Genomic DNA, 12716 nt, shown 5'->3' on the forward strand with positions numbered 1-12716 from the left:
GGCGCGGCGGGAGCCGCCCGCCGAGGGGGCGCGGGGCCGGGCGGCTGGGCTGGGCTCGGCGGGGAGGACGGCGGCCGGGCTGGCGGCGGCCCGGGGCTCCTGCGCCCGCCGAGGCGCAGGTGGCGGCGGGGCGGGCGCGCGTGGCCGAGGCGGGCCGGGCCGGGCGGCGCTGGGTGGCGGGGCCCGGGCGGGAGCGGAGCGGCGCGGAGCGGGGCGGCGGGGCTCGCCGCAGCGGCCGTTGCAGAGGGCGTTGTGGGACCTGCTGTAAACAATGGAAACTTTCTCCTGCGCGGAGGGTGCCGCTGACTCCTGGCCTGCTGCGGCCGTGCCGTTGTAGGAAGTGGGTGTGCGAGGTTAGCGCTCCCCTGAGCCGCCTGCTCTTCGGGGGTGACGGTTAATCTGCTTATTTCAGCAGAAACGAGCTGCTGGATGTAGAAGGAAAGTAGGTCGTGCGCACGGAAAATGCCTCTAAGGGACAAGTGTTGTCAGACTGACCACCATCACCATGGATGCTGCGAACCAGGTACGGTGGTGTCTGATGCTTTGGCCGTTTTACTTGGCTCCTTCGTTAAAAGCTTGCGGAAACTGTTGTGATGTTGCAAATGTGCATCGTTAGTGACGGTTTTGGATATAAAAAGTTTCTGAGTTTTCTTTGGAAATGCTTTTTTGATATCCTTGAAGTGTTTTGTTAAAATTATTTCAGGCAGGTAATTTCTCAGTTTCTGCAGGATGTGCAATAATCCCCAAGCCGCCATATGGGCATTGTACGCAGTGAGCGGAGGAAGGCAAGAAGTTGTGTAAAACAACTGGCCTTGCCTTTTTGTTTCCAAAAGTGTAATATTCTGAATTTTTTGTAAAATGATGTTTTTGGCAATCTCTTGAATTTGCTGTTTTTATTTTATGTCTTCTCTGATGAACTTGAAGATCTTATTCTCAGAGAAGAAGAAAAAAAAAAAAAAGTCTTGAAACAGCTGTTGGCATTCCACTGCTGTGTGACATGGAAGATGCCATCAGTGGGAAGTATAATGAACACTTTGAAGGTTCAGCCAACGTGCTAGATTTTTTTTTTGTAATTGTTCTGCCTACAGTTATAAGTGGTAGCCTAAAAGGAAATTTGGTTCCTTTCTTGTTGCCTTCTTGTAGAGTTTGTTGTTTGGATGCTTTCGCTTGTGTTTTGAAAAAGGCATGAGTTTGGGGAATTAATAGTTGAAAGTGTGAGCATGGCAACTTTGATAATGCTCTTTTAATTAAATGTAATGTGAGAGTAGGTATTGTTCAGCTAGTAGAAACATTTCTTTGTGTTTAAGATGAAATGGTTTTGAGTTGTTCTAATGCTTTAAAAAAAGCTAAAATACTTTTCTTGCCTTACAAATAACAGCAATGTGTTATGTCTGCTTCAAGTATGTCACTCCTCTTGATGTCAGTGGGTGTTGCACATGCATATTAGAGGGAGTATGCAAACCAAAATACACTATTTTGAAGAATAGGGAATAGGCTAGTAGAATACAATATGTCATTGTGTTAGGGGTCCCCAAACGATTAGCTGATTTGTAATGGTTGTTATGTGTTCGTATATATAATAGTATAATATGGGGCCAGCATAGTTGGGTGGAGTGTCCATTCTATCGTTCTTTTCTTAGACTGCTTTTCTTTCTCATGTTCTTTTCAGCTTGAATTTATTTATAACCTTACATCTTTTAGAACAACTTTCCTGTCAAAATGTGTTTAATCTGTTTGCACTTAATATCTCTAAAGAGTTTTATACCATGCCTCTGCTGGTCTTTATCAAAAATAAATTTATTAGAGATGCTCAGTGCTTCATTTAAAAATGGAAACCTTACAACGGGGTTAAAAATCAAACCAAATGGGTAAGGTAGGAGCTGATTTATGAAGTACAAAGCTAGTTATTTTGTCAATAAGAAATTAAAAAGAAGACCTAACTAATGATTGATATTGGAAACACATGCTTGAATAAATGCTCTTATTCATTTAAATTTGGGTTTCCCTCTGGGCAAAGCTTAATTGCCATATGCATATACAGCAATGGAATGCTATTAATTCTTGTATGCATAAATACTGTGTATTGGAATAACTAATAATCATCCTGATCAATAAATGTTTTAGTTTCAATAGATTTTACAAAGGTTGTGATGTGGAATGAAACTTCAGAAATAAGGTATTACTTCAGCAGTTTGCTTGAACCAGAAGCATTTCTTGAATGTGGTTTTATTGGCTAAAAATATTATAATACCTATTTTTGGTATATACTACGTAGTTATGCTTTTTTCTGATCATTGCTACTTTAAATTTGGATTCAGTGCTTAGGTATGTACTGGCAACACTGAAATCCCATAGTACCCTGTGAAGTACAGTGTTTGGTAATGCTTTTTTGTATATCTGTTTTGGTTTGAATGATGGAATTCAAGTAGATTGTTCTGGGGAATTTCTTTAATTGATGGAAATTTCTAGTGAGTTTATTTGGTTTTATATATTTTTATGTTTTTGTGTTTGATACACATAGCTTTGAATACACATTTTCTTTAATTAAAATGACAGCAAACTGTCAGAAGATATCATGGTTAGAAAATTCAGTACTGACTTTTTTAATTCAATGTAGATGAAAATTTTTAGTAAGGCAACTTTTACTGTAGTCCTGGCCTTTCTTTTTAACTAGTTTACTGTATGCACAGAAAATCCATAACTTAATAAAAATGATCTGAATGTTCTCTAGTAGCTTATTATCTTTTTATATATTTCAGTGCATCTGTTGGAACCTGGTGATCCTCCATTACTACAGCAACCTCTGCAAACATCAAAATCTGGTATTCAACAAATCATTGAGTGTTTTCGATCAGGTATGAAACTATGCCTGACTGTTAAGAAGTTCATTACCTTGTTATAAGAGTTATGAATATTTAGGATATTAAAATAACCAACACCTGAGTTTTATATCTACAAACTATTTGTAGGTTTTTGGAATTAGGCACTATTTCTTTTAATAAGAGTTTTCATATAAAGTAGTTAAGATACAGCTCCTGCTGTATAGTTACCTTTTAAAAACATTAAAAATTAGTTCGTTGTTCTGCTTTGTGTCATCCTTTCTGCTGTTATTAATGAGTTTATCCTAAAACTCCTGAGATGTGAAGAGAAAGTTTAGTGTTTACCTTAAACTTTTTAGAATTGCTTTATCATATTACTTTTAAAGTGTTCCTTGGTTGGTTTTGGGAGTTGCAATACATAGCAATGAACATAAGAATAACAACTGAGTGTTTGGGTGAGCGTGCCAGAGATGATTGAATCCTTTAATGTTTTCTAGCTGTTTCTATGCTTCTGATATGGCAAACCAAACATTTTATTCTCACAACCCTTGGTGCAAGAACACAGCAGCAGTTATTACAAAAATTAAAGTGATGTCTTTAATGCTACTATCTATATGTTTCTAGATTTTTTCCACATAGAGCTGTTACATATATATGAAATGTTTCATGTATAAATCATCGCTGCTATGTAATGGGATGCATGTCTGGGCTGAGTCTTGTAAGAGGGCACAATATTTAAGTTCTCCACTAGCATTTCAACAACTTAATACAAGAAGAAAAACTGGATGCGAGAGTAGTCATTAGTAACCTTTTTTAGTTTGGTTGAGATTGCCCAAGGCGTCAGATATGCATGGCAGGCTTCTTTTGCTTGAAGCAGATTAATGGAATCTGTACTAGCATGAAGTAGTTGCAAGTACTCTGTCTCTGGGCTACTTCCAGATTGTCCTCACTGGCAGGTGTTAAATTGATAGCTTACTTTGACATCTTCAGTCATCTGCACCAGGGAAGTTGGACAGAAGGCAAAAGGACTTAGACCAAGATTTTACTGGTTGGTTTTGAATGAGCAACATTTCATTATGGAAAGAAACTATTTTGATTCTTGTGGTAAAGAAATAGAGATTAAAGCCAGCGCATTGTCCATAACTATTTAAGTGGTTTTAGCAGAAGCTTCTGTCATCCAACGCGTTAAGAGTAACAGATGAATTTGTATCTAGTTTTTTTTTTTCTAAAAATTAAATTGCTTGCTAAAGGCATAAACTTTGGTATTTCTGCCAGAGAAGTATTTGTAATAACCAGTGTTCTGTACTGATTTCTTGTGACTATGAAGTTATTCTAGTATCAACATTTACAAATATTAACAGAATTTGACAAAGTATGACCTGCCCTAGTTAGATGTAACTACAAAATAGAGAAGGCTTCAGTAAGCTGGAGGCAGCATATGCTGGCAGAAGACTGACTGCTCATTGCCACAATCTGCAGTTGGTGAAGAATGAGGAGATGATTATCTTTGTCTCTGCCTGCTGTGTCCACAAAAATAGTGGATGTTTTAAATTTATTTGCTGTTTCCAGAAGTCCCTAAAGGTCTACAGTTTAACTCAAAAGGACCAATTATTTTTTTACTCCCACCAGTGAAAAGCTTCGTGGTTGCATAAGGATGGTTTGAAGCCACAGTGGCTACCATGCCATCTAGTCTGACCTCCAGTATGTCATAAGTCCTTTAATCTTACCCAGTAATTCTTAAGCCAAATAATTTGCATTAGACAAAAAGATTTCAGTCCTGAACAGAAAGAGTCTGAAATATCAGTATAACAGGAGAGAGAACGAGGAACTTGTGTGTCCCTTGATTGGGAAATAGTGGAGAATTAGATGATTTTTTTGTTTGTTTGGGAGAGGGGTTTGTGGCTAGGGCATGCATCAACAGCATAGCCAGATTTTGGTTTATTGTGTGCTATCACCAAATTGGAGGCCTTTTGTTTGAATTACAGTTTGTTAAATTACTGGAATTTTATCTACGTAGAGCATCTTCAGTTTTGATCAGCTGGGGTTTTGTCGGTGGTTTTCTTTATATGCAGAAATTCAAGTGTTGGTTGGTGAGATCTGAGTAAACAACTTGCTTTTGGGGGAACTCTGTACAATCTTTAAATTTGGAGTTTTCACTAAATCTGAGTATTTGTCCAGTAGTCTGTTTGTAAAAATACAGGTCAGATGAAGGTGAGATTAGTAACACTTGAAGAAAGAGCAGTGAGAGGAAAAGACAAGGCTAGTGCTGTGGCTCAGGAAAAGCATAGGAGGGGACAGAAACTGGACGGTAGCCTCAGTAAAGTTTGGGTCCCATTTTTAAGCAATTGTTGAAGAAGGAGAAGACGCCGTGCTTTGCTAAAACTCAGTTGTAAAAATTTTGTAGTACTACTACTACATCAAGAAATAAAAAGTTGTCTTGGTAAGGCCTGTTTGTATTGAAGAACTATTAGTTGTTATGAAATTATTAATATTAGAGTGAGTTTCATTTAGGAAATAGTTCTGCAGTGTGACTCTGAGTTTGGTCTTTAAAAGGAATTCTTAAGAGAAGTGTCTGTGATGACAAAACTTGAACTTCATTTCAGCTTGAAGAATGTCTTGATGCGGTTTCATAGTTGTCTGATATTATTTATTTTTGGTCCAGTTTCATTACATTTTTGCTTGTTGGACTAATTTTGACTAATTTTGATTTATTCCATTTAAGAAAAAAATCAAGATAGAGAAATTAGCTGAATGTGGTTAGCTAGTGTTTCTTTCTAATTTGGAGTGGGTAAGCATCATTTAGTAAGCCATATTAATTATGCCAATTAATAATGCCAATAGGCATACTTTCATAATTTTTGTGAGATGAGAAATGAAGGAGTGGATCTGAAGTGTAAGTTAAACTCTGAATCCTTTAGTTCTTTAAGCAAGGTAGGAGCTGGAATACATCAGCAATGCTAGATCAAACTGTATCTTTTTGGGTTTTTTTGAATATACAAGGTATAATGGTCTGGAAAAGCTGCATATTTTGTCACACTGCCTGTATTTTAATAGAAAAGTTTCTGACTTAAATTATATGTATTTCCTGATCAGCAGGCTGAAAATATGTCTACAGTTTAAGCATCACCATCTTGATCTTGGGTCAGATACCTAGATGTAGTAACATTTCTTGACCTGCTAGTTATTCTCTTTGTTTAATTGTATGCTCTAGTTTTTTGCCTTACCAGGTGCTGGTTTTACATGAAACAGCTATATATATCTTGTTTTCTTAGCACTGTTGGATAAGCTTAAAGAAAAAATACTGCAGGCTTCCTTAAATGCTCTAGGTGCTTATTCTTTCCTGTTGCGCAATTGTGCTGCGGTGACCAGATACTGTAGTATGAACTCCTTCCTAATGTTAGCAGTTAGTTTTTGTCATAAATCATTGCACTTTCCCTGTAAACTGTAATGTGTGTAATTCCTGACTACTTTTTTTTTTTTTCCCCAAACTGGTCTTGTTTTTGTAGTGAAACTTGGAATATGTATCATAAACTTACAGTGCAATGAAGTAGCATTAACACAAGCTAAAATGCTGTTATAATTGTCATGTTTTAAAATGTTTCCACTTTCATGGGATGATGTGAATGATGAACAGAAAACCTTCCTTAAGTGTAACGTTTCTTTTATTACAGGAACTAAACAACTTAAACATATCTTGTTAAAAGATGTGGACACCATTTTTGAGTGTAAATTGTGCCGGAGTCTCTTCAGAGGATTACCAAATTTAATTACTCATAAAAAGTTTTATTGTCCTCCAAGTCTCCAGATGGATGATAGTAAGTCTTACTAATTGAAATATTTAATAAAGCTATCTGAAGTTGAGAAACGTATCTTTTTTCTGTACCATTTATACAAACACACCAGAAACAAAAGGCAAAAAAAGAAGTGGAATTAAATTTCAATAGTAACATATGTAGATCACTTTGACGGTAGTAAAGCAGCTACAGCACTGACTTAATGTGCATTAACAACCGAGACCCATGTCAATGTCATAATTTGATAGGTAGTTTATACGTCCAACCTTTTAATGGAGTGTCACTGTTAACGCTTTTTATTCCTTCTTCCCCTTTTTCTTTCCTCTCTTTCCTTCTTTACTATGAAAAATACCAAAAAGTAAGCCAAGGGAATGGGAAATTAATCTCATAGAAAAGTGTGGGTCTAACCAGGCTTTTCAGTTTTAGATCAGCATAGCTCTGATGGACTTCAGCTGGATCCTGTAAGGTGGCTTGGATCAATATCCATAATTTTTTCCTGTACTTGAGAAGTGCTCAGTGTCACGGTTGCAATCCTTCAGTCTCACTCATTATGAAACACAGACTAAAAGTTCACCCTTTTCTTCAAGGACCTGTGCTGCAATAATACTATCTTTTTCCCACCACCTTGCCTCACCTTACGCTGCTTTAAGATACTCTATGTGATCGTGCCTTGCCCACTACCTTTGTTGTAGAAATTAAACTTTATAATTAAAAGTAAGTACCTTAAATGATGAGGAAGAAATAAAGAAGTGTATTTTTATGGAAAAATAAATTTATTAAATTATCATTCCAGTGATGACTTTTTGTTGATCTGAGTAAAGCTGAAAAATTTGGAAATGTGCCAGTGTTCAAAAATGGTTTGTGGAGCTTTCTAATTATCTTGATCTCTTGACTAGATCAGTGTAGGTGCAATGAGGATTTTTCTTTCCTGATTCATGCCTTCCTGCTGCAATATTTCAAAAATTAGGAACGAACAGAGATTTACATAGGCAATTCTTTTCCCACGTTGTGTCAGCTAGTGTTGTGAAGGAGAAGGTGAAAAGACTAGTTCTGTCACCCTCCTTAAATGGGTGTGCTTGGCCAGTTGCAGAGAGTCACAGAGCTTCTCTGTGAAAAGGGATGAGTTCTATTTTCAAAGCAAGGCGAGAAATGCATCTGACTTAGATGCAAAAGTTTCTAAGCAAAGTAAGATTACCCTGAGTGAAGACTTCTGTCCAGCTCCTGACATTCTAGCCTTCATTTAATTGTCTGGTTAGCTTTCATATTTCACTGTTCACTAGAAGGGGTGCAAATGAAGACAATAATACTACATGCTCTGAATAAAACTATATAAATAACTTAATTTTATATAAAACATGAGTATGATGATTATTGAATAAATGGGAGTTCTTTTGCAATAAATAAAAGATAGCGGACAAGAGGTAGGAATAACACTTCAGCATCCCCATGGTGAAAAATTCCAAAGACTGTTCCCTGATGACTTTTTTGAGATGTATTCTGTTAGTGTAGTCATTAAGTAGTCTGAAAAGGTGCTATAAAATACGAAGGACTTTTTACCCTTGATAAAAACTATATAGATAGCACCATTTAAAACTGACTGTAGAAGGTGTTAAAAATTCAGTGTTAAAAGATGGGTTCTGAGCAACAAAACAGCATATTTCTTGTACTGACACTTTCCATGTATTGCTGGCAGTGTGGAAGGAGCAACCCTGATGAAGTGTGGGTTTTTAATTAGCTGTTACCAGGAATTGCATCTTCAAATCATCGTGGATAATTTTGAACTGTATCATCTCGGTGCCTCACCTTTTGGCCGTAGCACTCTGGCTTCTTAGTTATGCCAGTGCAGATGCTTAGTGTATCGTGCTGGGAACTAGATCACCGAACTAATTTGGCATTTAAAACCAGGATATATATACTGAGGCCTGTAAAATCATGAATGACTTGAAGGTAAACGGGAGGAATCGTTTGGGGTTGGTGTTTTTTTTTTTTTTTTTTTTTTTCCATAATAACAAAAACTGTGGAGTATCCAGCAAAATTACCAGACAGTAAAATTATCGGTGTTTCTGCTAAAGCAAACAAAAACCCACTGCCTAACATTGTGGTAGCCAAGAATATAAACACTTCAAAAGCATTTGAATAAACTTTTTGGAAACTAGGTGTATTAAAACAGTACTGTAAAAGCAAACTCCAGCTTGAGAAGTTCACTCCATTGGACAAAACAAAGAGGATCCCTGTATCCTTCTTTCTTGCTTTTTAAGTCTGTTCCAACTCATTATCAGGGCAGAAGACAGGATGAACCTTTGATGAACCTCGGTGAAGTTATTCTTTCTTAAAATAACTTCTTTGGCTCAGTTTTTATTGTTTTCATAAATTAGTACAATTTTTTTCCACTGAATAATACAGGACTTTTCTGTCCATAACGTTTACTATCTTACTGTATCACTGAGCTTATTAAGTGCTTTGGTATTACTAAAAGCTTTCCCTGGCCCAGAAGTTAAGTTCTCTCTTATCTACGTATATCTTCATGCAGTGCTCAGGTTACGCAGACATTTCATTCTTTCTTAAGGACTGTTCAGAATTCACAGAGAAGAGCTTATTTCCAGAATTAGGTTCCTTTCTTGAGAATGCCCGTTTCCAGCAGTAGGAAAATCAGTTTCTAATGATACTGCAGGCTTAGTTGCACACCTGTAGAACAAGCTCAGTTGTATGATGTTATTTTTGCAATTGATACAGATTTTGAAAGATCAGTTTAATTCCAGGCAAACTAATTTTTAGTTTGGGTGTCTTTCACATTAGCATGCTAGAAGGGTGTACTTCCAATACTGGCTTTTAATAAAAAAAGTAACTTGTACTGATGTGATAACAATGGTTGCTCAAAGCCTCCAAGTATAAATGGTCAGAAAAATAGAAATACAGGATTTGTGCAAATTGGGTGCCCAAATTGACACAGTGGTTAAAAGATACTCTGAAATTTAAATAATTTGAAATTACCAAATCATTAAAAAATACCTTTGCCTCTTTTCACAGACCTCCCAGACATAAATGATAAACAGAGTCAAGCCATAAATGACCTCCTGGAAGCAATCTATCCAAGGGTAGATAAGCAAGAATACGTAATTAAATTGGAACCTATAGAAACTAATCAGAATGCTGTATTTCAATATGTATCAAGGACTGATAGCCCAGATGAGAACGTAGAAAGTAGTAGTACCCCTGATCAAGCTCCAGTACAGATACAGGAACCCAGCGCTGAGCAACCCAAGACTGTTTCAGCTCCAGCCCTGATCCCAGCTGCGGAGACTGTAGAATTACCTCCTGCTGATCCCATTACAAACAAGGTGATACCTACTCCTGAAGAACAGCCTCCAGCAGTAAATCCTGAGTTGGACTCTCTGGATAATTCTGATTTTGGCCACCAGTTGATATGTTGCCTTTGTAGAAAAGAATTTCATTCCAGACGCAGTGTACGCCGGCACATTCGAAAAGTGCACAAAAAAAAGATGGAAGAGCTAAAGAAGTACATAGAAACAAAAAAGAAACCAAATCAGTGCTCTGCGAAAGGACGGAGTAAGAATGTTCTTGTAACGTTAGGTAGAAGTTGTCCTGTATGTTATAAATCATTTGCTACAAAAGCCAACGTAAGGAGGCATTTTGATGAAGTTCATAGAGGATTAAGAAGGGATTCCATTACTCCTGATATAGCTACAAAGCCTGGGCAACCTTTGTTCTTGGATACAGTTTCTGCTAAAAAATCTTTTAAGACCCGAAAACAAAAGTCGTCTTCAAAGGCCGAATACAATTTAACTGCATGCAAATGCCTTCTGTGCAAGAGAAAATATAGTTCACAAATAATGCTGAAAAGGCACATGCAAATTGTTCACAAGATAACTCTTTCTGGAAAGAACTCTAAAAGAGAGAAAGGACCCAACAATACTGCCAATGGCACAGAAATAAAAGTAAAAGTTGAACCAGCAGATTCTGTAGAACCTTCACCCCCTTCCATTGCCCTTTCTCCACAGAATGAATTAAAGGGAACAAATCATTCAAATGAGAAAAAGAGCACACCGTCAGCACAGAAAAATAAAGTTAAACAGGACCCTGAAAACCCTAAATCAACTTCTAAATCAACCACTAAATCAACCTCTAAATCAACCACTAAATCAACCTCTAAATCAACCAATGCATCTGCTGCAGGTGGCCAGCAAAAAAACAGGAAGCCAAAACTTTCAGCTGGCTTTGACTTCAAGCAGCTTTACTGTAAACTCTGTAAACGCCAATTTACTTCTAAACAGAACTTGACAAAACACATTGAATTACACACAGATGGAAATAACATTTATGTTAAATACTACAGGTGTCCACTCTGCTCTTATGAAACACGTCGCAAACGTGATGTGATAAGGCATATAACTGTAGTTCATAAAAAGTCACCACGCTACCTTGGGAAAATAACTGCAAGTTTAGAAATTAGAGCAATAAAAAAGCCAATTGATCTTGTTCTAAATAAGGTGACAAAAAGAGGCCCTCAGAGGGATGAAGCAAAACAGATTAGTTCAAAACAGGATGTCACCTCTAATTCTCCCAATAAAAAGTATGAAGGAGCTGATGTTGGCATTGAAGTAAAAGTAACAAAAAACTTTTCTCTGCACCGATGCAATAAATGTGGGAAAGCGTTTGCCAGAAAAGCTTTTCTAGAACATCATAAGAAAACCCACAAAGCAAATGTATCTCATTCACCTGAAGAAAATAAAACCAAAGGCAGAAGTACAAGATCTAAAGCTGTTGTCTGGTGAGGAAGAAGAAAAAGTGTTTTGTCTTTTTTTTTTTTTAAAAAAAACAAAACCACTGCCTTTCTTTTGCTGTTGTTGATTTATTGCCGAAAACATATTTTTCCATAGATTTTATGGTTTAGTGGCTTAAATACTAAGGTAGATCTCAAATTTGTTTCTTAAAATTTTTTTTTAGTGTTTTGGGAAAGAGCTAGTTTCAAAATTTGTCATGGTAGGAAATTGGAATAGAATATAGTTTAAACTGTACTGAGTCAATTCTTTAAATTGTCTTAAAGCATCTATTGTAATCAAGCTAATATACTTACATTTCTAAAATAGCAATTTTTTAAAATTAACAATACTTTGGTTTGAATAACTTAACCTGTTAATTAACTTCTCCGTGACCCAGTTGAAGAAATATTAAAGGTACTATGGTAAAACTGTTGATAGAAAAAAATCTCTATGAACTTATTGGAATTATCAGTTGTGCATGTTTTTTTATTTTAATGTGTATTTCCTATGCTCTGTCAACAAAAGGACATAGAACAGGTTTTTTTAATATAGTTTGGATGCTTAATTGCTTTGATTTAAAATCAGTATGAGTTAGGTGTCTACAAACACCTTTAAAATAATCAGATTTCAGATTTGATTCTTTTAATGCTTATTTGTATAAGCACAGGTTTGGAGACTTCTGGTCATTTATTTTTTAAAGTGTTTGAGTCTCATCAAGAATTTTTGTTTTAAGCCTAAGTATGTGTAGAAGTCTGGCCAAGAATTTTCTAAACTTCTGCTTATATGGTACTCCGGGAATTCTTTTACATGTGGAGGGGTTGTATTCGTAGTTTGTCAGTTTTCCATAGCCTTCGTGTTAAAGATGGCCTGTTTTTAAAAGAACCTTTTAAAAAAGGAAATAACGTATGTATGCGGTCAGTTTGTATTTCAGAATGACTGGCTGATGCCTGAAGGTTGGGGGATTGTACAAAAAATTATAATGAAGAGAGACAGTAGTCATACCTATAAGTTTTTAACATCCTTTCTCAGAATTACCTTTCTAGCATATTTGGTGAAAAGCAAACCAAGTATATGTGCCTTGTTCTATATTTCAACTCTGAAATGCTATTTCCTAGGAGGTAATTTGATTTGAGTTCAGTTTTCGTAGTGAATAGCCACCCAGCTATGTTAAATTGTAATCTGGTGCTTTTGTGACTTTGTAACAAATCCTGGCTAAGTGGGATGGAACTTCAAAAATGAACTGAGCTGGACCCCAAATTATGCTGAATTTAAGAGGAGGAGTGGCTTCTGCATTTTGATCAAGAATTAAAAATTTAGCCTTA

General features: G+C 36.6%; 1 protein-coding gene across 2 annotated transcripts; it reads left to right on the forward strand.

The window, feature by feature from the left end:
- Positions 1-462: 462 nt before the first annotated feature.
- On the forward strand, positions 463-11406 carry ZNF800 (zinc finger protein 800). 2 transcript variants are annotated; one of them, XM_009488542.2, is made up of 4 exons: positions 463-523; positions 2760-2855; positions 6491-6634; positions 9641-11406. In XM_009488542.2, exons 1-4 carry the CDS (start codon positions 463-465, stop codon positions 11404-11406), a joined length of 2067 nt encoding a protein of 688 aa, XP_009486817.2. The 2 variants fall into 2 exon arrangements, with proteins under 2 accessions (XP_009486817.2, XP_075580943.1); XM_075724828.1 differs by lacking the exon at positions 2760-2855.
- The last annotated feature ends 1310 nt before the right edge of the window (positions 11407-12716 follow it).

This window comes from Pelecanus crispus, chromosome 1 (assembly GCF_030463565.1).
Source record: "Pelecanus crispus isolate bPelCri1 chromosome 1, bPelCri1.pri, whole genome shotgun sequence".
In the NCBI taxonomy this organism is placed as follows: Eukaryota; Metazoa; Chordata; class Aves; order Pelecaniformes; family Pelecanidae; genus Pelecanus; species Pelecanus crispus.

Coding starts and splice junctions, on each gene's coding strand:
- ZNF800 (XM_009488542.2), top strand. CDS start 463: ATGCCTCTAAGGGACAAGTGTTGTCAGACTGACCACCATCACCATGGA. Junction 524..2,759: donor CCATGGATGCTGCGAACCAG/GTACGGTGGTGT, acceptor TATATATTTCAG/TGCATCTGTTGGAACCTGGT. Junction 2,856..6,490: donor CATTGAGTGTTTTCGATCAG/GTATGAAACTAT, acceptor CTTTTATTACAG/GAACTAAACAACTTAAACAT.